The sequence below is a fragment of the Chanodichthys erythropterus genome, chromosome 16 (genome assembly GCF_024489055.1).
Source record: "Chanodichthys erythropterus isolate Z2021 chromosome 16, ASM2448905v1, whole genome shotgun sequence".
In the NCBI taxonomy this organism is placed as follows: domain Eukaryota; kingdom Metazoa; phylum Chordata; class Actinopteri; order Cypriniformes; family Xenocyprididae; genus Chanodichthys; species Chanodichthys erythropterus.
In genome coordinates, this window is record NC_090236.1 from 27,049,560 (window position 1) to 27,073,980 (window position 24,421).

The following is a 24,421-nucleotide window of genomic DNA, read 5'->3' on the forward strand; positions in this document are numbered from 1 at the left end:
TAATGTTACCCACAGATCTTTTAATTATAAATAACTATTCTAAAAGCCCATTGGAAATTCCTAAGGGAACTAATGCTAATGCTAATTATCTTCTGAATTTAGGACTACATATTGAATGACTCTATTCATTGTGAATTTGTGAATAGTGAATTTTGTCTGTCCTCATATCACCTCCTGATGTAATGCACCATATGATGCAAGTGATCAGTGGTTCATAGGTAGCTGATCTAATGTCTCTTTGAACTCTTATTAGCTGTTATGCGTTGGAGATGCACAAACTTTGTTGTCCGATCATTTGTATGGTAGTCAGTGACACTTCCTCTTCCTCTCTGTACACAAAGAAGTTTGTGGAAGCCCTTGGACAGGTGAGGAAATGCTCTCTACGGAGCAGTCCCATGCTTCCGACAAGGCAGAACAGAGCTGCACTGATGCCTTGGGTTCCCAGAGTCAAGATGCAGCGTCTGGCGAGGAAAAGTCCATTAAGGAAGGAACCGAGAAGCAGCAGAAGCGGAAAAAAAAGAAACGCAAGAACAGGGAAGAAATGTATGACCTTCTGGACAGTCTTGGTTCCCCTGACTCAGAAGAGACTCCTTCTGAAAGCTCCAACCATGGCTGCCCCTCACCTCCCAGTAGGGATGAAGAGATTTGGGAAAGCGAGTTCCAGGAGAAAGGGGGAGGACGCATCAAGGCCAGGAAAAGTAAGAGCAGGAAGAAGCTTCCAGAAGAATGGAGTGCTCCCTCAACCGTAATGGACATGGACTTTAACAGCCCTAATTTGGGAGATTCTATGCCCCAATACACTGCTAGCATAGATCAGGGAAGTGCACCACCCTCACTCACACCTGAACCTTTGCACCTCACGGACACCCATGCATGCAGACCAGAACCTACTGGGCAGGAAAACACCTCCTTATTCTCAAATTACCCCAACTCCACTGCGAATCCCATAGATGACTCAACACTTAAGATTGACAGGGATATGCTTCATATGGATAAATCTAAAGATGATATTAATAAGACTAACCTAGAACTGCCTGGTATTCACCGTTCAGATCAGTTACCCGTGGACTCAAAGACTGACCCTACTCACCCAACTGATCCCAATCAAAAGTCAACCCTTGCTCTCAGTCCAACTCAGACTGTTATGTTCCTTGACTCCGTGCTGCAGGCACAGACCCCAGATGCAAGCCCCCCATCCCAGAGCACTCCTGTGAAAACCCCCATCCCTCACACCATTGCCCCAGAGACTGCTCCCAATCTGACCCCTACCCCACTGTCCATCAGCACAGACATCCCTGGCTCTCAGAGTGCACCAGCTGTTAGTCACTGCACCCCAACAATTCCCCCCAGCACTGCAGTGAGCTTAAACTCCGAAGCTACGCCTTTCATCCCATCAATCACAGAGCAGCAGGAGCCACCGCTGGCACAGCCCCCCCTGCTGGAAGGTTGGTGATAATGAAGACTGTATGGAGATGATTTACATAATGCATGGCTCAATGAAGTGGGCCCTCCTCTGCTTAGCTATCTCTGTAGCAGAAAAAAAAAACTGTAGCAGGACACTAAGTAGTCCATGCTTTTCTTTTTCTTTTTTTCTTTCTTTCTTTCTTTCTTTCTTTCTTTCTTTCTTTCTTTCTTTCTTTCTTTCTTTCTTTCTTTCTTTCTTTCTTTCTTTCTTTCTTTCTTTGTGTCAGTCCTCTATAGCTTGGACCTCTGCTGCATGTAATCCATTCTTATAGTAAAGATTTTTAACATTTCAATGCAGTCATAACACACTGATCGCTATGCATCGCCAACTAACTGTTACTCTTTAGTTTACCATCACCTGGAATTCAATACAATTTCTCTTGGTCACAGCATCCCTCAAAATGCACATGTCTTGTAGATGTGTGTCAACCAGTCTGTCTATGTGGGATTTTACATTTGCTAATCGTTCTGTGGGTGAAAATCTTTCTGTATGTCACTCCTTGTGATCTTATGCTACATGACTCTTTATTCTGCTTTTTATTCTTGTTCAAAACTGTCAATCCAATGTTTATGAGATTAAGAGGTCTGTCTGCCAATTCACCTGCTACACATAGATTATGAAATCTTTTAGATTTAGTTCTTCCATACCCATAACCTTTCATTTTTAGCTGAAAAACTCAAGTTGCAAGTATGTGTTAATGATGTTCTTTTCTTCTTCTTTTCATGTTAATCACTATTTGGACAACACTGGACATCAACCAGGTAAGAAAACTCATTATCTTACTGTTAAGTGTGGGTACAGCCCCTATCAGTATAGTAGATCCATATCCATTTAACTTAATGTGAAAGAACATTTCCATTTTCTTGTTAAAACCTTTATATGGGTGTTATCCAGCATTCTCAGCAATCTCTAACATTGAAAATGAAAAGTTGGACTGATTTAGTTTGGTTCGAATGAAATAAGCTTTTAACTTAATGTGAAAGAAATTTTCCATTTACTAAATTGTTTGCTTAATCAAATAATAGTTGATTCAAGCACATAATAGTTAAGAACAGTTATTTATAGTTGGTGGTATTTATAGGTTGAATTCATACTCCCCTTTGTGGCTTTCTCTGTCTTTCATCTTTCTCATACACACATCTCCTCCTATCTCTCCCATCCTCTTGCAACAGCTCATGTAAAATTGATGGCTCTGCCGTTCACCATTATATAAGACTTATAGAGTTGTTCTTTTTATAGCAAGCGATTAGGGTGTGTTCAGAGGCGTTTGAAAGGTGCTGGGATATTGAGGGATACTGAGTACTGGGCGGTAGCTTTGGATTAAATGTTAACGCAGAGATCCCTGATGACGTCTTGAATGACTTAATGAGTCAGAACATTCATCAAGCTCACAAGAGCAAAATGCTTTTACATGTAATGCCACTTCCTGCTGAGGAGAAATTTATTGGTTTATTTCCTGTCTGTTGTGAGCAAATGTGATATTTTTTGCTCTTCTTTTTTATGAGTTATCCATTATTAATATTTGCTAATGCATTCAAAAATAATGTGGTCACTTTTTAGCTAGACATTGGCGTGTTGAAGTTTTTGACACAGCACTTGGTCTTCTCTGGATTTCAGTCTTTTAATGCAGAAATAAGAGATGGCCCTTTATTCCCTCCCTTTACTCGTATCAGTCTTCTCGTCCTTTCTTGCCCTTGCTTACTCACTTCCTCTCCCTCCCCTCAAGTGGTTCCGACCACACAGGACCCTAATATCAGCAGCTGCATTGACGGGGAGACTGTTGCTATGGATATGGGAGGCGGTTTCCTTGGTGATGCAGCGAATAGGACCTGCCAAAGAACAAGCTAGGGTGTAACTGTAGGATATGTTCCAGAAATAGAAACTCTGTGACATCCCGATTACTCAATGAGCATGCATGTTCTACCCCATGCTGAATGTGTTAAATGCATTTCTGATGCTGTGTTTTTATTACTGAAAAGAACATTGGTATATTGGTAATGATTGTGTACTAGCATAAAATTGCATAAAATTTGTCCAAAAGCTCTATTTATAGTCATCATGAAACTCTTATGATATATAATATAATATAATATAATATAATATAATATAATATAATATAATATAATATAATATAATATAATATAATATAATATAATAACTTTGTCAATTATTATGTCAAATTCATTAATTTATTTCTAAATGTCACATAGTGACAACAAAAAGGATTATATCGACAAACATTATTTATTTTAATCATAAACTATAGTAAACAGATAAAAAAGGACAACAATTCCTGAGAGAATGTATTCTAAAAAATGCTGGGTTAAAAACAATCCAAGTTGGGTTGAAAATGGACAAACCGAGCGATCGGGTTGGGTTTAACCCAACGGTTGTGTTAAATGTTTGCCCAACCTGCTGGATAGTTTTACTTAACTCAAGTGTTGTTTAAAACATTACTGTATTGCTTAAAATGAACCCAAATATGTTAGAAATTACCATTTATTAATACGTTTAATGAATAATAATTAAAGCTGCTGTCCGTAAGATTTGCCTCTTAGTCGCCATCTCTGTTTGAAACCTGCAATTGCAGTTATATGCGAAATTATTATCTTTACGTGCATTGTGCATCAGCACGGCTCCTAAGCGAGGATGAATGTAATGTTTGCTGTCAGTCAAAATACCGGTGTGGATACTGTACTTCGGAATCACAGATTGTAGTCTTGAAGTATACTGTTAAGGTACTGGGCTGAAATTGAAGTACTGTAAATTGAAGTACTGTAAAGACCCCAGAATTTCAGGGGTCCATTTTGTGTCCTGTTTCAGCACATATGCACATTTCACATGATTCCATATTTTCTCCATTGAAAAGTGCTTTTTTCACTTGTTTGTAACCATTTAATCACCCACAAAAAATGATGATTCACCTTCACTGGCAAGTAAAGAAGTATTTTTAAGAACTTATATTTCATCAAATGGTTTAGAGAAAATAACAAAAAACTGTATGTTGCCTCAAGGCTACATTGTACCATAATGAAATGGCATAAGGCCATACAGGCATAATAGGTTTGAATACAAATGTATCATATTTGTAAGGAAGAGAGTGAGAATTATCTAAATATATTTGCATTTTCACATGATTTTGTAATGCACTTATAAGAATACTAATTCACATACTATATCTGCATATATTATGATCTGCACATTTTCTATAGCACTTCATAAAGGTATAAAACACAGGTAGCAAAGCCAGTTTATGAGGGTGAGGATGAGGAGTTAATGAGGGGTCATACTGTAATGAGGAAGATGAAATCATAGTGACAATCCATCAGGGAGAGAGTGAGGGTGAGAGAGAAGATGGAGACGAGGATGAAGATGGATATGATAACTTGATATAATAACATAAAAATATGATGGTTTGGTAATACTTGTGTTCCACTATGGTACAATGTTGCCTGAGGGCAACAGCTGGATATAAAATGTTACTTTTTATTAAATATGAAACTTTTAATACATTAAAAAGTAGATACATTTGTTTAAGTTTCTAGTAAAAGTGTTTTCAGTAAATATATTTATTTTTTCTACATGAAAATGCCAAATGTTTAAATGTTTCCATTGTGATACAATGTTGCTTCGAGGCAACAAACTTATAAAAATGAAATAAATTAAAAAATTGTGAAAATGTTTATTGATATTGTTAAAGTGTCCAATTTTAAGCAGGAAAAACAACACAAATAATTTTTTCCTCATTGATATCATATTGCGTACCATAGAGGGTTAATCACTACTAAATCTCCCTTACCATTAATCTTGCAACAAAAAACATTATATAACACTTAATTTTAGCATTTACTCTCCATGCTGGGAAATAGAAATCCCAGTCCAGTTTCAGTTAAACTGAAGTTTGTCTAAATTAAAAGAAATTAGTTCATACAACTCAAAACAATGAAACAGTTCAGTTTATTTGAAATATGTCAGTGCTGTGAACTCAAAAGAAAAAGAAAGTTCTAAATACTCATAGCAGTTAATTTAACTGAACTAATTTGTTCAATTTTTATAAGTTTGTCCTACTCAGATCAATTAAGTATTTTGAGCATTAGGGTTTGCAGTGAGTGTGTATCGCTATCTGTAGATTTCAATTTTTGTAGCCAAGTCCGAAGTCTTTTGCTTTTTGACCACGGCTGAATCTCCAGTTGTCATTGAAGATTGTCATTTGGACCCTTCTGGATTACAATCCGCCATCAAAATGATAACTTTAATTATTGCAGCTGCTGTGAGAAAAGACTATAAATGATCCGCTACCAGCAGCATCCTATATGCAAGTTTAGCTGGGACTCCTTCCTTCTGTTTACAGACGTGACGTAATGATGCAAAGACGAATTGCTGCATGCTCGTATTTCCCGCAGAAATCCACCAGTATCGATTTATTATAAAACATTATTACAAGCTTGCTGTTGTGAACCGGGCTAAGGTAAGGTTTTAAGGTATTTTGGGTTCATTTTAAGCCAGCCATATAGTAATTTTTAAACAATAGTTGGGCAAACTGCTGGGTTAACCCAATCGCTGGGTTTGTGCATTTTCAACCCAACCAAACATTTTTTAGTGTATAACACAATTGAAGACTAAGATGAAAATGCACAAACAAATGCAATTAAGTGACAGAAAGTTTCAATATCCTCTGTATATTGAACTGTATGATGTGGTGCAATGAGTTCTTGAGGGAATGTAAACAATAAAATACATCTGACATGTCCTTATGCAACAAAATCCATTCACAAGAATCTGGCCCATTATTGAAATGAGACAGGCAGAGAGAAAAGATCCCTTTTATATCTGTCAGTGGCCTGGAATGGCTCTGCAGTTGATGCATTGTCGTTTGTGTGTGGAAAGTTCACTCTAATTAAGGTGCCTGAGCCAATCAGACTATACGCATATTACGACATCACACATACTTCTGCTCAAGTCTGGAAGGGCGGATGCAGTGGGAGCTAGAAAAGTAATATGTAATACAGGTTTTGTGGTTTCCCTGATATAATTTTGAAAACCACCGTTTTTGCTGCTCACATTTTTCATGTTAGGATGCTTGTAATTAACTGGTCTAGTAGGTTACCTAATATAGAGGTTTAACTGTTAGTGCTATTTCTGTGCAGATACATACTGTAAAGTATTGAATAATGCAGAACTCTTCTGTTGTGACCGATTGTGGAAGTGATTTATGTAGCTCATCCTATTTAAGTTTAATGAGTTTTTTCTTTTTTCATAAATAATTGTCTTGCTTGAGATGATCACCAGGTGTGTGTCATCATAAAAACCATAATTTCTCAAAGACAGAAGACAGTGAGATGACATGATTGAACTAAAAAAAAAAGAAAAAGGCCGGTGTATCTAATGGCTGGGGGAAATGGCAGTGTCTGAAATCTGATTTATCTGATTGAGTTTTTGATGCTTTCTTGCCCTCAACAAGCCACAATCACATTGTGCTCTGCACAAAACAAGTTTATCCATTGCAAGTAAACAGATATCTAATCTAATCTGGGTGACATTTTCTTTCACTTTGTGTTGTTCATGGTGTTTAAGGATGAGGAGATTTCTGCTACGTGTCTGTGATGGCATCGGTTTTGTGTTGGCAACAGTAAATACTTTGGAGTTTGATTGGATACAGAACATTTGACACCAACAAGAACATTCCTCACCCCACCCTTGTTTTTTTGAGTTGACGTTAAAGTTTTAGTTCACCTAAAAATGAAATTTCTGTCATTAATTACTCACCCTCATGTTGTTCCAAACTCATAAGACCTTCGTTCATCTTTGGAACACAACTTTAGATATTTTTGATGAAATCCGAGGGTTTTTTTATCCCCCATAGAAAGCAACATAATTATCACATTCAGGGTCCAGAAAAGTTGTAAAAACATCATTAAAATAGTCAACATGACTACAGTGGTTCAACCTTAGTGTCATGAAGCGATGAGAATACTTTTTGTGCACTAAAACAAAACAAAAAGAACAACTTTATTCAACAATTTCTTATCTATCCTGTCATTCTCCATGCTGTTTACGCTTCTGGGTTCAGTATTGGCAGATGCTAGTCACTTTGACTATTTTAACGATGTCTTTACTACGTTTCTGGACCTTGAATGTGGTAATTACGTTGCTTTCTATGAGGGATTAAAAAAGCTCTCGGATTTCAATAAAAATTATCTTACGGATTTGGAACGACATGAGGGTGAGTAATTAATGACAGAAATTTCATTTTTTGGGTGAACTAACCCTTTAATTGCATTATATAATTTGCATTTAGCATTGTTTGTCCATGCTGTCTGCAATCCTATTGTATTTTTCAAAGGTCTTTCTTAATTGTTTTTTTTTTTTTTTTGGTCCCCATTGTATTGGCAAAGACATTCGTAGAATATCTTCTTTTGCTTTGCACAGGAGAAAGAAAGTCCTACAGGTTTGATAAAACACGAGATTGAGTAAATGATGACAGACCTTTCTTTTTTGCGAAAAATCCCTATAATACAATCTCATACAGAACATAGTGTTTCTATAGAGTGAAAGGCACAATAAACAACAGAGGTCACACTTCCATCAGCCTCATTTGTGAAAGACAGAGGAATATAATGGTTCAGATCTCCAATAAGCTGATATGCAATTAAAATGTGAATGATACCGATGTTATGGTGTTCATCGAGGGACACAGCACCTGAGGACCAGGCAATAATGACATCCTCCACCACTGAAGGGTAAAGGTGAACGCTTGCGTCTGCTAGAACATTCTGACTGCTAAACCAGACAATGTGTGAGTGCGAGAGAGAGAAAGGGGTATTTATAAACACGCTGGATGCTAAAAGCAAGGGTTTTCAGTGCAGAGTGGCCAATAAGGACGCGGCTCACGCAATCACGTGATCGAAGACTTGGAAGGAATGTGCGGACAGAATTAGGGTGAGAGAGAGAACGAGAGAGAGGAGGGGGATTTGGGAGAGAGACGCAGAGTCATCTCAGGCTCGGCATTGAGAGAGGTTTAGAGACCGGCGCTATAGACTAACTCATCTCAGTCAATGCCGTTTACTGACGAATAGACACCTTGATACGGGATAAAAATATCTAGAGAGGCAAGGATCGTAAGGATGTCATCCCAGCGCTCAGAGTGCAGAGATCTGTGCTCAGTGCCACCCTCCATGCCAAGCTTGGCATCGTCAACAGCTGCCCAGGGCTGGAACTGGCAGCAGGGGCAGCCAGGCAGTCTGCAATCCTCCAGACTGTTAGAGGACGACAAGCAGGACCTTTCCACCAAGACGACAGCATTCAGCCCAGAGGTGGACCAACGGGCAACCAGTCACCCATACAGCAGGGGCGGGAAGAATTTGGGCAGTACAGCAGAAAGCCCCACAAGCCTCTCGTCCTCTCCGTCCCCCGTGTCTCCAGGAAAAGCCCTTTCCACCAATGGCGTGACATCAAGACCTTCACCACCGAGTACTGTCTTGACATCTTCAGACAGCGATTGGGATCCGCCCCGCAGCATCTCAAAAACAGGCCCCATGCCGAATTATTGCGTGATCGGTGTGGTGAATGACAACTACATGGAGGGCGTGGTTGAGGGCAAAACTGAGACACGCCCACCCATATCACCCCCCATGCAACAGAACCGAGTGGTCCAGCGCACAATGTCTGATAGTACCCACCTAACAGTGCCTGCTAGCCTCCCGCTGCCCGATAAATATCCAGGCAAGGATGTGCCGCCACCCCAGACCGCCGTCAAATATTTCACCATAGAGGACAAACAGAGCGTTCCACCATCCACGAGTATCCCATCAGACCATACTACAAAGAAAGAACAGCCTGCTGGTGTGCCACAGAGTTCTGGCAGGATACAGTCACCGCAAAAGCTGTCAGAAAATGGGAATGCTGTTTCATCCCGAGACATTCAGCCCAAAGGTGTTTGTGATGGTAGGTGAGATAAGCTACGGTGATGTCAATGGTCCAGGTTTCAAGGTCTGCAATGGTCTACAATGGTTGGTTTGTGATCTATTCAATATATGGTTATTGGATTACAACGTGTACCAGTCCCTTACGCATAAACAGATGTTTATTTCAGAAGATGTCTTTACATAGTATGTGTGACAGAGCTGAACATGCACTATAAGATTTTCAAATATTTTTTAACTAAGTCTTTTATGCTCACCATGGCAGCATTTATGGCAATTTAAAATAACTATTTTGTATTTTAATATATTTAAAGGTAGTTTGTTTCTTTGTCAAAGCTGAATTTTCAGCAGCCATTACTCCAGTTTTCAGTGTCACATGATCCTTCAGAAATCATTTTAATAAATAATTTTAATATGCTGATTTAGTGCTCAAAAACATTCCTTATTATTATCAATGCTGAAAACAGTTGTGCTGCTTAATATTTTTGTGGAAACACTGATACATTTTTTTCATGACTCTTTCATGAATTTAAAGTTTATTTGAAATGGAAATCTTTTGTAACAATGTAAAACGGATAGTCTTTACTATTACTTTTGATTTAATGTGTCCTTGCTGAATGAAAGTAATTTAAAAAAAAAATCTTACTAACTCCAGACTTTTGAACAGTTTTGTTTCTGTGATAAACATGCTCTCAATGGTCAGTTATAGATGGTTGTCATTGAAAAATTATATTAAGCACAGCTGATAGAGTGAAATAAAAAGAAAGAGGGTTATAGTTAACTCTTCATTGTGGGTTTAAGTTATATCTAACAGCTTTCAGTTTGTCATGTACGCATATTCTACATTTTAAGACACTTAAAGGCACAATATATACGATTTTTGGATTAAAACATCCAAAAACCACTAGAACAATGTTATATATTTTGTTGACTTGGGTACTTACATTATCGCAAATGTTTCTAATAATATTTAAATCCAGAGAAACCAGCTATTTGAACCAGTGTAATGTCCCGTGTCGTTGCGTCGCCTGTCAGTGATGTCATATCCGCAAAACCCTTGATTTCCGGTTTTACCATATAAACAACAAAGATGCTTTAATATATTATGTGTTTTATTAGACAGGTTAGAACAAATGTTTGGATACCTTTATCAACATAAAACTAATCATTGTTAGTCTTCTTCGACACTGTTTGAATCTCGTTTTCTTGATTTACCGCGAGTAACGTGTGTGCTGCGTTACCCCCCAGATAATTCGTCAGATAAAGTGACCTATAAGAGTAGTAAATCAGCACTTGTGGCTGTTTCATTAGAATGAACTTGAAAAATGTGAATTTAAGTGTTCAAATATAAATGTAACAAAGTTCAAGTTCAAGAAAGAAGGAGGCAGATGTTAAACGTAACTTTAATTGTAAAATAAACATAAACAACAAAACAAAAGGAGCATCAGCGGCATATAAGCATAATAAAAACTGCGACGTAAAATGTCCCAGGCTCTCAGCCCGCCCTGCTTCATACCATAGTAATGTTAATAAAACTTTAATACATTAGCTCACCAATAAACATGATTTATGACCTTGAGTCCCATTGGTTTGTTTTCCATCGGTTGTGGAGGTGAAGACAACAACCCCCATGATTCCACACTCATTCACTGCGTCTTCAAGCTACCCCTTTGTTATTGTTTTGAATAAGTGACCTCTAATGGCGAAACTTAGATACTGTGCCTTTAAAACATTTTTTATTTTTATTTATATTTTTTATTACTTAAACCAGTTTCTTCAAATGCTACAGCAGATGGTACGCTGTTTTCATTGTGTGAATGCATGTCTGTGTATTAACACACCTGATGAAGACAGATTGTCAAATGTAGAGGTCACAGATTCGAGTATAAGATTGACAGAAAGATGGATAAGATTTGCTGTGTGTGCCTCTGGCCACCTGCAGGGATATACAATATATCACCAGAGTAACAGTTGAATGTCCTTTTGTCATAGTTTGCTTTTGCTGTACTGAGATAAGCCCACGTTTGACACGTATACACTTTACCACTCATTTATCTGTCTGAAAATGTGAGAAGAGATTCAGAGGAAGATACAGAACCAAGGTTTTCATCTAGGCATCGCAGAAGGTACCATAGGGGGTCTGTTCTAAATGTTCTTAACTTTTCTATAACTAATAACAAATTTCTAAATTTCTAATTAATGATCTCTTAAGAATTATAAGCATTATATTCTTCATGAACATTATTAAAAAGTGTTACAGAGAAAATCTAGCTGATTTTAGGTTGAAAATCAGCTGCTATAAAGGATAAAATATAAAAGAGACCTATAAAATTTCATTTCATTTCATTATAAAAATACATTTTGCTAGAATTTATATATAATTAAAACTGGATGTTTGTGGCATTACGTTGGCCCATTGCATCTTTCAATTAATATTTTTCCTCTATTCTTTCTTTCTTTCTTTCTTTCTTTCTTTCTTTCTTTCTTTCTTTTCCTCTCTCTCTCACACACAATTTGTTTTTGATGTTTTGGTCCTCCGTTGGCCATTGATTTTTCACTTTGCGGAGAGAATGGTGCCAAGTTACATAAGGCATCCAGGCTGACAATGTGCTTTTCTGTCTGTCCGCTCAAGGCACTTTCTGTGCCCTTTTTTCATGACCTCTCCTGCTCATCTACTCTCATTCTTATTGTCAGAATATACTGAGATTGAGGCATCAAGTGCAGCTTACTGATAATTTATGTCCCCAAAACACCTTGAATATTAAACCACAACCAAAACCCCAGTGTGAACAAACATGCATTGTAATGCTCATAAAGATAATCGATACACATTTGCTTGATTAATAAATTTCAAATTTGTCTTTTTTTTTTTTTTTTTTTAAGTAAAAGAAGATAAGACAGCCAAGGAGAAAATAGAGAATGTGCAAACTGCTCTGAAGACGGAAAACATTGACATAATTGAGAAGCAAGACAAGCCTGAGAAAATGGAGAAGATTGATCACCTGGACAAGAAAGATGAGATTACAAAGAAAACAGACAGTGTGGATAAGACTCAGAAGAGTGAGCAGATCATCAAAGATGAGAAGAAAGTCGAGAAAGAGGAGAAACAAGATAATAAAGCTGAGAAAAAGGACAAGGTTGAGAAAATAGACAAACCTGAGAAGACGAACAAGGAGAAAGAGGAGAAGAAAGACAATGGAGAAAAAATAGACAAGACAGCCAAAGCTGAGAAGAATGTGACGGCTGCTAAAGGACCTGCTAAGTCTCCAACAGCAAATAGGAGCAAGGAGGTGACCAGCCCAGATAGTAAGACCAAGGTAAGTCTAAAAAAAAACAAAGGGATTATATTCATCTGATATGCTGCTATAACTTTGATTTAAACTGCCACATTTGAGAAGAAGAGGTGTTTGCTCACATTTTTTCATCTTTATAAAGATTAAAGATGTTACCCAAACTCACAACTTATGATTTATGAACAATTTGTACAACCATTGCTGCTACTTTGATTTCATCATGCTTCCACGTTTGCATTTTCTTTTGTGCTTTTTGCAAATACATGCATATAGCCTTCAGTTGGGTCAACCAAACAAAGCTCAGCAAGACCAAACTCTCTGTCCACTGGAGACAGTGCTGGTGCCACCAAACGCACCTCTCCCACCACCAACTCTGCCAATAAAAAAAGCCCTATGCCCAAGGCAGCAACCCCCACTGCTGGTACCAAGAAAACCCCCACCTCCACATCTACTCTAGAGACTAAGGCCAAGGTGAGTTAACACCATTTCCCTCATCTGTGGTTTGGCACCCAGCCTACAATCCACAGGGGAGACTTCTGCAACACCCTCCGGTGCTCATCTCCTTAAAATCAACCCATGGCTTGCTGTCTGTGTCATTGTTAATTCAAAATTTCAATCACCAGCAAAATCTCACGAGAGAGGCATGCTTTTAGGCCACTGATAAAATATGAGGTGCAGTTATGTTCTGTCTCATACATTTTTTCCAAAGACAGATATCAAATAAAGACTAATTATATGCCTCTCTATTGATATCAGGTTTTAAACTGCTTTTTCTCCAGCTTTCATGCATGAAGCTTGTGGAATATAATTAATCTATAATTCATTCTCACCTTTTTATCAAGTGTCTGCTTGTCTATATGGGTGATTTTTTAATTAGGCGATTATTTATTTATTTGTTTTATTAACATTTAAAAAATCCCTTTGTAAAGAGTCGATTATAATATGCTTCAAATATGCTTAATATGGAAACAGTTGATTAATTTTAGTTAATTGACTGCTAGCAAACTTGTCGCATTCGTAAATTCAAGGTTTACCTTCATTACAAAGTCATTACCATCATACAATATCAAAAATTCACACCAATAGCCACTATACCAAAATCTACTTGTAGGTTGATCAAGACCATGATTTGATCTTTAATCAGGGTCATGTGATAAAACATCTTATTTCAAGATTTCAAGTAGTGAAACTCTGTCTTAATTGAACAATCACCCTCAAGCATTAAGCCACCCTTAAAGGGTTAGTTCACCCAAAAATGAAATTTCTGTCATTTATTACTCACCCTCATGTCGTTCCAAACCAAGCTACCAAATTACCACATTCAAGCATCGAGTATACTTTTCGTGCACAAAAACAAAACAACAATAACACCTTTATTCAACAAATTCGTCTCTCCTGTCATTCTCATACGCTATTTACGTTGCAGTGCTTTCATGTTTACGTCAGAACGCCAGCTCAGTGTTGGACGTCTTTTGGACGTAAACATGGAAGTGCTGCAGTGTAAATAGTGCATGAGAATGTCAGGGGAGAGACGAATTTATTGAATAAAGTCATTATTTTTGTTTTGTTTTTGTGCACAAAAGTATTCTTGTGGCTTCATAATATTAAGGTTGAACCACTGTAGTCACGCTGACTATTTGAACAATGTTTTTACTGTTTTTCTGAACATTGAATATGGTAATTGCTTTCTATTGAGGATAAAAAAAAAAACCCTCTTGGATTTCATCAAAAATATCTCGATTTTTGTTCCGAAGATGAATGATGGTCTTACGGATTTGGAAAGACATGATGGTGAGTACTGACAGAAATTTCATTTTTGGGTGAACTAACCCTTTAAGGCACTGTGTATGTTGCTCATCTAATCAACCTCTTGCCGTCAACTGATTATGCCTGTTCATTAAGCATTCTGATGTCTTATTGTTTCTGTCAGTCTTCTGAGACTGGCACAGCAACTCAGCGTCGCCCTCCAGTCCCAAAGGCTAAATCTGCATCTGCTACTAACTCTAAAAACGGCACAAGCACCCCAGCTGCCACCTCTGCCCGACCCTCCTCAGGTGAGTTGTTCCGTCATATATAATTTAGTCAGGGTAGACAGCACATTGAATTTTACATGGATTAAAATGAGGCTGTGAGTCATAGACTTACAGTATTTACAATGGCATGCATAGTATGAAAGTCAAAACAGTTTTAAGGTGTTTCGTCAGCCAAACAATTGGCATGTTGCTAAACAACAGTACAATCAGTTGAATATACTGTACCTCTGTCCCTCAGAGCCTCATTTTGATTCCTGTCAAAAGTCCTGTTAAATATGGCACTACCATGACTAAGGTACAGTATTTAGGATCTCAGGTTAAGGTTAAGTGAGGCATAATGATGTAATAACATTAAAATGTACTTAATTTAATTTGATTGTGTGTTGATTATAGCTACTAAGACTGAAATCCAAGCAGGAGAGGTGAAAAAGGCACCAGGTGAGAATGAAGCTGTTTTCTTATCTAGAGAAATATTTTTGATAGGATAGCAATAGACTTTGTGGTATAGTAAATTACACATAGCAAATTAAACTACATGAAATGTTAGAAGACCTGGAAATTATATTTACTATATACAGTAATAAGACTGTGTCAGAATTCAATGACTAGTTGTTTCCTGGCTTATTGTAGCAGTGTTGTACCTTATAAACAAAACATTTATTTCCCACTGGACTAGTAAATTCTAACTCCCGTACATTTGAACTCCCAAAAGTTGCTGAAGGGCAGCCAGTAAGATTGGAACTTGCGGTTTCCGAACAGTCTTGCTCCTCAATTTTTAGGAGCAATATAAATGATTAAACAATCTAAAGCTATGAGACTGGAAGTAATATGAAGTGTGATTAACTGTGATATAACAAACAAGCCATCAAGATATTAAGACAAATGTTTCAATTAGCAGAGACTTGAATAACAACCATTAAATTAGATTCAATTAAATAATGTAGAGAAATATATCCTGGTCAAGTAAACAGAGACCATCCAAGATTCAAAAGTCGAGAGTTTATCTTTACAGTGGTCAGCAGAGGTGCTTCTGTGCAAATAAAGGTGCTTACCTGTCTGTAGCTGTTACTAAATGCTGCTTTGATGGAGGCTTAAAGAGAAAGGTGGGAAGTTTCCTGAAAACACAGCAGTTCTGAGATAATACACACTGACTAGTACATTTGTTAGTCATCAGATCTGAAGCTGCTGACATAGTCAGGGATAGACTTACTCACAAAGGCTTGTCTCAAACCATCACACTGATAGAGCCTTCAACTCCTCTCTTCATGATGAGGGCTTGCCACTTTTGCAGTGGCTTAGGAAGAAGAAACATTCATGAGGTCAATGACTGTCTGTGACCTCTCACATGCATACTGGATTAAACCTCTTGTGTTGTGGTAGTTTTCTGCTTCAATACTTAATGTGCATTTTTTTGCTTCATATTTGCGCAGTTAAAACAACTCCAAGGACAACTCGCACACCATCCTCTGCCACCAGCACAGCAGCCACCAATGGGACCCCGACCCCTCGCCCGTCCCGCATCACCAAACCCCCCGTACCCAAGCAGACACCCCTAGAGAGGAAGCCTCCTGTGCCTCGAGCCCCCCGGAACGTTCGGCCCACCAACGCACCGCTGCCGGATCTAAAAAACGTGCGATCCAAGATCGGTTCCACCGATAACATGAAGTACCAACCTGGAGGAGGCAAGGTGAGTTGATTGGTCAGGACAGAACCAGGAGAATTTGCATGCGTGCAAGGAATTAAACAATCTGGGCTTTAAAGACACGCATAGATACTGTACATAACCTCATTATTTTCTTTACAGATTTAGAATAAATTTGATGCAATATTTGGCAACACATGATCATAAGCTCATGTTCTGCACTATTGCTGCCATTAAGAAATCTCAAATTCTGTTGAAGTTGTTTCTCATACGTATGTCTCATATCGCTGCTGGTCAATGTAAATGCTATTATCTGATTGATCCTTAAGATACAGACAGTTTTGACTGAGCTCATGGATGCACAACTTCCATCAATGCTCTGTGATTGACGTCTACCTGCCACAATGGAAAACAAAGCTTTCACTTTTTCATTGTACACTGAGATTTTCTTACAGAATTGATGTAGAATGAATTTGTCTGTTTTCCATAGCCATCTCCCAGCCATCACTTTGAAATAAAAAAGACCTTATGAAAGGATTCCCTAAATGTTTTTCTCTTATCAGGAAGGATCTAGAAAACACAATGCATTTGGATTTCAGAGAGTGACTGTCAACTAAAGGCCACAATATATATTTTAATCTTTTTTATGAAGCCTTCCATTAAAGTGTTAGTTCACCCAAAAATAAAAGTTCTGTCATTTATTACTCACCCTCATGTCGTCCCACACCCGTAAGACCTTCGTTCTTCTTTGGAACACAAATTAAGATATTTTTGATAAAATCCTATGGCTCAGTGAGGCCTGTATTGCCAGCCAGACAATTAACACTTTCAGTACCTAGAAAGCTACTAAAGACGTATTTCATGCATGCATGAAGCTTCAAAGCTTTACAAATCTTTTGTTTCGAATCAGTGGTTCGGAGCGTGTATCAAACTGCCAAAGTCACGCCCCCCAGTGGTGAACCATTGAAATTTCAAAACGCTTATCAAGTAACAAAGCCTTGTTTACTTAAAATCACGTGACTTTGGCGCTCCGAACCACTGATTCGAAACAACAGATCACTAGTTGAATAAAGTCGTTATTTTGTTTTCTCGTCGCTTCATAACATTAAGGTTGAACCACTGTAGTCACATGAACTGTTTTAAATACATCTTTAGTAGCTTTCTGAAAGTGTTAACTATCTTGCTGGCAATGAAGGCCTCACTGAGCCATTGGATTTTATCAAAAATATCTTAATTTGTGTTCTGAAGATGAACGAAGGTCTTACTGGTGTGGAACGACATGAGGGTGAGTAATTAATGACAGAATTTTCATTTTTGGGTGAACTAACTCTTTAATTAAGTTTGCTCTCTGGATTTTCACATACATTAATTTTTACATGCATAGTTCACCCCCCACCCCCCAAATTGTCATAATTTATTCACCCTCTTGTTTTTCGAAAAATGTATGACTTTATGTCTTCTGTGCAATACAAAAGAAGATATTTTGAATAATGTTTTTGCTAGTCCAAAACAGCATTGTACCCCATTGATTTCAAATGTATTGACACAAAACGACACAAAATATTTTATTTTCTTCATTTTTTTTGGTCCATAGTAAAAAGAAAGCCATACAGGTTTGAAACAAAGTAAGGGTGAGAAAATGACAGAATTTTCATTTTTGGGTGAACTATCCATTTCAGTTCCAATGGTGCCATAGATCTGTATATGTAGTTAATTAAAAAGACACACAGTTAAACACACTATTTCTCATGCACAATTCATCAGACACAAACTGTCAGGTGATTCTTCCAGATTTAAAAGTAAACTTAGCATACTGACTCAGTCCTTGTGGTACATCCTATTCCTCCAACCTTGCGACCCTGGGCTTTCTGTATCTCCTCCCTGCACTGCACTGACTAAAGGGGTGCTTGTCTCCTCAGGTCCCTGCAGCCCAGGGCAAGACCGATGCTCTGCCAAAGACCAGCCAGGGCAAAGTGAGTCCCTCCCAATAACATCTCCCTGACTCACTGCCTCAGTATCACTCTCTGCTCTTACTCTCGCTGTCTTTCCAAAGATCTTCAGATCCTGTAGAAATTGAGTGTACACAGAACCACTAAACATTTAAATACAGACAGTTTGTGTAGTGAAATTAGGGTCAAATGGATTTCTGAATGAACATGAGAGCACATTTGTTGTTATTGTAGATAAACTTGTCCACATACACGTTACACAGCAAAATCACAGTTAAATCAACTCTGCTCAGAGAACATATGGTCCCTCTCTACATGGAATTAAAACAAGAGTTAAAGTTAATGAGATAACATGCTGTTTGTGGAGTTGTTTCATCAGATCTTGAGATATTTTATGTCTTTTATCTTCAGTTGATTTCATCTAAGGCTGTGGCAGAGGTCAGTTGTAGTTCTTGTGTTTCTCTTCAGTGATTCTGCTTGTTAACAGCAGGTGTTCATCACTAATGCTCAATCATAACTTAATTAATCACTTAATTATCTCATTAACTTTAACTCTGCTTCAGTGTTACTTTAACACTTAGTAGAGAGGGATCATATGTAATCGGAGCAGAGTCGATTTAACTCAGCCTTGTCCCTGTATGTCTTCTGTGGATTTAACACCACACCATTGTGTCTCTCAGTAGTTCACCCATGAACATTGTGCCACTCTTTGTCGAATATTTGTAGAGTCTGGTTTACCATTGTTACCAGTTAAATGTCATAGTGTTTTGTTCTTGAGCTTTGCACTAACCATAGTCCAAAAATAGCATAACTGCATGTTGTACAGACTCAGCAGTTGTATCAACATTCTGTAGTGCAATTAATTTTTTACTCTACGTTGGATTTGCACACTTGCTTTTGCTTTTAAGGGGGGGAAAATGTGTTTCCACTGCACATATAATAAGTGCTATTTATCTCACCTTTCTTGCAACACAAAGGAGACTGTAGCTATTCTTGGAGAATGTATGAAATGAAAAATGTGACTTTTCATTTTCTATAAACTTCCAAGGAGGCCTTAAAATGACTTTAAAATGACTAAAATAATCTAAATTAATTTAAATGGTGAAATCTTTTTCCTCCTCAGTAACTATAGTCTTTATTTAAGAACATGAAGTTCTTGAAACTTCTAGAATCACTACATGAATTATGGTTAATTTATTTACCTATAATATATCTACACTCCTAGTTTCTCATAATAATGTTATATTGTTAACATTTATATTAGTTTTGTTAATATTATATACTGTAGGGTGCCTTTGAATATCGTGTTGGACAGTGGGGTGCCTTCGAGTCATATTATTTGTATTGCATTATCTTGTTTAAAATATATTATTGGTGTGTTATTTAAAAAAAAAAAAAAAAAAAGCTTTTCCTAGTATTCAAAAATAATGTTACTAAATGTGTTTTAACTCCCAAGATCACCTACAGCCTCCTGTTGTTTCACAATGCCAGATGTGTGTTTTCAGAAATTGTGCCTCTGTATATCTGTTACTCTATATCATGTATGCAGTTCCATAGAAAATATCCAACAGTGCTTTGCATGTTAATTACTAAGTAAACTTTAGTGCTAATGGTGTTTCTTTGCTGCTCAAAGAATCATCATGATCATGTTTTTTTTTCTTCTTTTTTTTTCTCTCAACAAATTCATGTTTTTGGAACAGCCTTTGAGCTATGCAGTTAACTCCAAATCCTGTTTGTTTTTCCTGGAGTGGTCCATTACAGCAGGTCAAATGAATCAGAGTTAGACTGTAGACCCTCGAGTGTTTAAGCAGTACCTGAGATTATCGCAATAAACTGAGCTTTAGGCTGTGAAAAACACCCTCTGAGTCAGACAGAGTGTTCCTGGCCTGCCGTTACTCTGTCCAAACAAATATATGAGTCACACAAACAAATACTGCACCAAACAACACAGCAGACAATGAACATTTATTTGAATCTACCAGAGGGCGGCCACATAAAACGTCCAGGAATCAGCTTACATCACCAAATACAAGAAAGACAAAATACCTGTGAAAATAAATAAATGTGTAGCTTGATCATTAAAATTCAGCTACTTGACATGAACATGATGATTTTGTATTTTCAGTGGTGTTCAGTGCTACTTTTTACTTTAGTACAACATTGTTTAACACACTCATAGCCTTCATACCTTCTGTTTTGCATGTGTTACGGTAGAATAACCAATGACAATGTGTTCTCTGTGCTGTTGTGCTATGTTCAGGTTCAGATAGTCCACAAAAAACTGGACTTCAGCCATATAACCTCCCGATGTGGCTCCAAGGACAATATCAAGCATGTACCTGGTGGAGGAAACGTAAGTGTACAGTGTCACCTCTCTTATGTTAACTCATTTCATAACAAAATGTTGCTCGTAGAAGTACAAGCATGTGATGAGCCAAATATAACCAGATCAGCTTATAATGAGTTAGCTTGACTTTCCTCTAGTCTAAAGACATCCATTCCATCATAAGAAACAAATGACAATTCAATCTAGCGACTTTTTACTCATGGTCTCCAGGTTCAGATTTTAAATAAAAAGGTTGACTTGAGCAAAGTGACCGCAAAATGTGGATCCAAGGACAACATAAAGCACAAGCCAGGTATGAGATGGATCAATTTTAATGTTGCCTATTACTGTGAATGGAATCTCATTGTGAGTACATGCAATAAATTGCCATGTGAATGATGATTGCTCTCTCTCAGGTGGTGGAGAAGTGAAGATTGAATCCCATAAGGTGAATGTCAAGGCCAAGGCCAAAGTGGGATCACTGGACAATGTAGGCCATGAACCAGGAGGTGGCAATGTTAAAGTGGTAATAAATAGCTTGAGAGGATATTACATATTAGAAACCATCCCTCTTTCATTATTGATATTATATTTTCGTGGGGTTTGTTTAAAAGCAAGTAAAGTACTTACCTTCATTTAATAATTAGCAGTACCAGAGAATTTATTTTAAGTACTGCACAACAAAGTCATAGTTACATGATGTGGTCCAGTATGTGGTCCACAATCACATGCTGGGTAATATAATACTGTACAGACCATATTAAATATGCCCACTGAAGGTTGAGCATAACAACCAACGTATAATATAATTCCTTAGTTACCCACGTGGAAAGGAGAATATGAGCTAGACAGTTTGTAAGGAGATTTAACCCCCTCAGCATATGGAAATTTGGTCAGGTTTATGGCACCTCACATGGCTGAGCACCACTCATTTAGTCTGTGTGCATGTATGTTTTTGCACTTGGTTATTTTATTTTTTATTTTTTCAAAAGCTTGGGGTCAGTAAGATTTAAATAAATTAATACTTTTATTCAGAAAAAGATGCACAACAGTAAAGATGTTCCACAAAAAAAAATAAGCAACACAACTGTTTTCAACTTTGATAATGATAAGAAATGTTTCTTGAGCTGCAAATCAGCATATTAGAATGATCATGTGATGATGCTGAAAATTCAGCTTTGCCATCACAGTATCTTATTTCACAATCCTACTAAAAAACAGCCAGGACCAACATGGAATTCATGCTTGTTTACACTGAATTTTTCTGCAAAGAGTAGTACTGTTATACTGTATTTTTGATCAAATAAATGCATGAAAATTTGAAAAAAATCATACCGACCCTAAACTTTTAAGTAGTGTATCTTGTGTATCTTGTTCAGCACAAATACTATATTGTACTATATACTAGTATTGTTAAATTTATAAAGATGCATTTATTGTTAAATAAATTCATCTTTATCTCCTTTGTATTTTTTATTTTTTTGACTCCTTGCATTTGCAATGTGTTTCCAGGGAGAGGGGGTTCAGCAGAAATCTGAGGGAAGTCCATCTCCCCCTGCCGTCTCCCCGCCCTTGCAAGCAGGCAATGGCGCAAAAGAGAACGGGCTGAAAGAGAGCTCTCCTACTCCCATACCTTCTTTGGGAGAAGGGCCCCGGGACTCCCAGGGCCTGGACAAGCGCATCCCTGGGACAAGTAAGTACAAACTTGACAGATTAAGCCCTTATACGACACCTTATGTAGACGAACACGGAAATACATATTATATTGTGGATAGCAGAATTCAAGAATTCGCTCCCTTTGAATTCTTGAGTTGGAATTTGAATTGAATTGGCCACACCACACTGGAAGTTGAACTGGAATGACAGGAAAAATAATTTACTGAATTACAATGGTAACACTTTAGTATGGGGAACACATAGTCTCTACTAACTATGACTACTGCTTATAAATAATTAGTAAGGTAGTTGTTGTAGTGGTTAAGCTCAGGTTTTGGGTAGGATTAAGAGATGTAGAATATGGTCATGCAGAATAAGGCATTAATATATGCTTCATAAGTACTAATAAACAGGCAATATGCAGGCTAATAAACAACTAGTTAACAGTGAGAATTGTTTCCCATACTGAAGTGTTGCATTCTGGGAAATGAAGAGTTCTTAAACTCTTAAACTGTACAAAGCTTAATTTATTAAATAAGATGAAATATATGAATTTCAAAAAATCTATTTAATGTCATTCTCTCTAACTATAAAGCGCTATGAATTAAAAATACTTTTTGTACTATTTTTCAAAATTCAAACAAGGATTTAAATTCGATTAACAATTCTACATCCTGTTTCCTACCCCAAGTCAAATTCAGAAACTAAACTGAAATTGAATAGGCATTCTCAGTTCAATTCCGAATACCGCACAACTCTTATTTATACTGGGAACAGATTAGGTTAGGGAGAAAAATCTTCATTTTTTTTTTTTTTTTTAAATATCAAACATTTTGGATATTTCAGAGTTGACAAATGTATTGCGATGTATGAATCTGTGCCCAGCTATTTGTGTTTTTTTCCTGCCACTGTCTATGAAATTCAGTTGTTACGTTTGTAATACAGCTTTTCTGTTTCTTTGCTACCAGACTGAGTCCTACAAGCTGAACTACCGCGAGAATGCACGAGCTCGCACGGACCACGGCGCTAAAATCATCTCCTGGTCCCCCCTGAGTGGCAGCCACCCCCACCCACATCGCAGCACCTCTCTCAGTGTTTCTCTGGGGTCCGCCATGTCCTCACACTCAACCTAGCTTGTCCCATTCACTCAGTCATGAGATGGGTGCAAACCAGCAGGAGAAGGGTGTTTCAACACAGCCTGTCCCTTTAAAACCCATCTTCTCATTAGCTTCTTCTCTTGGTTTCAGTTTTCATTTTCTTGTTTATTCCTTGCTGGGAGAGCACCAATGAGATCATGTTTTGGGAAAGACTTAATTTACAGCGCTCCTGTTCGAACGCAGGGTTTGGTTTGAGGCTAGATTTGAGATGAAGTCTCCAGATGTTTGGAGATGGTTGGATGGTTGTCCAGCCGCATAGCTCTTAATATCACCTTTGTTATAAGCACAGCGTTTCTTTCTAGACTTCCTACAAGCCTGTGTTGTCCGTTAGAAAGACCTAAATTTAGAGGTAAACACCCTCTTTTCTCTCTGTATCTGTTTGGCAGTAGATGTTCTCCAATGGGAACCCCAGAACTCACTCGAGATGTAGCTTTATTACATCATATTATGGCAGTTAAGCTCCCTGTATTGTTAGTATGTGGGGCTGTCTTAAATCCCAGTCAAAAGGGACGAACCAGCCACCATCCATCCATTCATCTGCTTCCTTTGTTCCACTGACCTTGTCCACCTCACAAGAATTATAACCCCTGGTCTCCCCTAGTATTTAAATGAGCACTTAATCATTTGAAACATATAGGATGTTCAAACAATAGCATATTTACATCTTCAATGAGTTTGCTGTATTGTGTTTGTGTAAATTACTGTAACAATGAGCTGTATCATAATGATGTCTAACCAACTGATTACATCTTCCGCTTTCCATTTCTCTCAAAGCATCTTGTGAACTAATAGGACACATGACACACAAACTACAGCATGATACAGCAAGAGAAAAAGGCAGTGGCACGCAAACCAAACAGACAGGATGGAAAGGAATAAGGAATATAGATGGATAAAGAAAGATGTCAGAAAGTTAGAATGGAAATGTTTACACTCCGTACACAGGTCATGATTATTTGCTCAAAGGTCCAAATCATC

The 24,421-nt window shown here is 37.6% G+C and overlaps 1 protein-coding gene across 10 annotated transcripts in view; it reads left to right on the plus strand.

Moving 5' to 3' along the window:
* The window catches only part of map4l (microtubule associated protein 4 like), a 48,745-nt gene extending 25,337 nt beyond the window's left edge, over positions 1–23,408 (plus strand). For 2 of the 10 annotated variants that reach the window (XM_067363791.1, XM_067363790.1), the window contains exons 6-18: positions 342–1,445; positions 12,271–12,704; positions 12,954–13,151; positions 14,611–14,734; positions 15,107–15,151; positions 16,144–16,400; positions 18,275–18,328; positions 18,716–18,742; positions 20,565–20,657; positions 20,862–20,943; positions 21,047–21,156; positions 22,143–22,323; positions 23,255–23,408. In XM_067363791.1, the coding sequence (XP_067219892.1) occupies positions 342–1,445; positions 12,271–12,704; positions 12,954–13,151; positions 14,611–14,734; positions 15,107–15,151; positions 16,144–16,400; positions 18,275–18,328; positions 18,716–18,742; positions 20,565–20,657; positions 20,862–20,943; positions 21,047–21,156; positions 22,143–22,323; positions 23,255–23,259 (2,714 nt within the window). In that variant the 3' untranslated portion in view covers positions 23,260–23,408. The remainder of the gene's footprint in view (positions 1–341; positions 1,446–12,270; positions 12,705–12,953; positions 13,152–14,610; positions 14,735–15,106; positions 15,152–16,143; positions 16,401–18,274; positions 18,329–18,715; positions 18,743–20,564; positions 20,658–20,861; positions 20,944–21,046; positions 21,157–22,142; positions 22,324–23,254) is intronic. The other 8 variants (XM_067363793.1, XM_067363796.1, XM_067363797.1 and 5 more) reach the window with 8 other exon arrangements.
* The last annotated feature ends 1,013 nt before the right edge of the window (positions 23,409–24,421 follow it).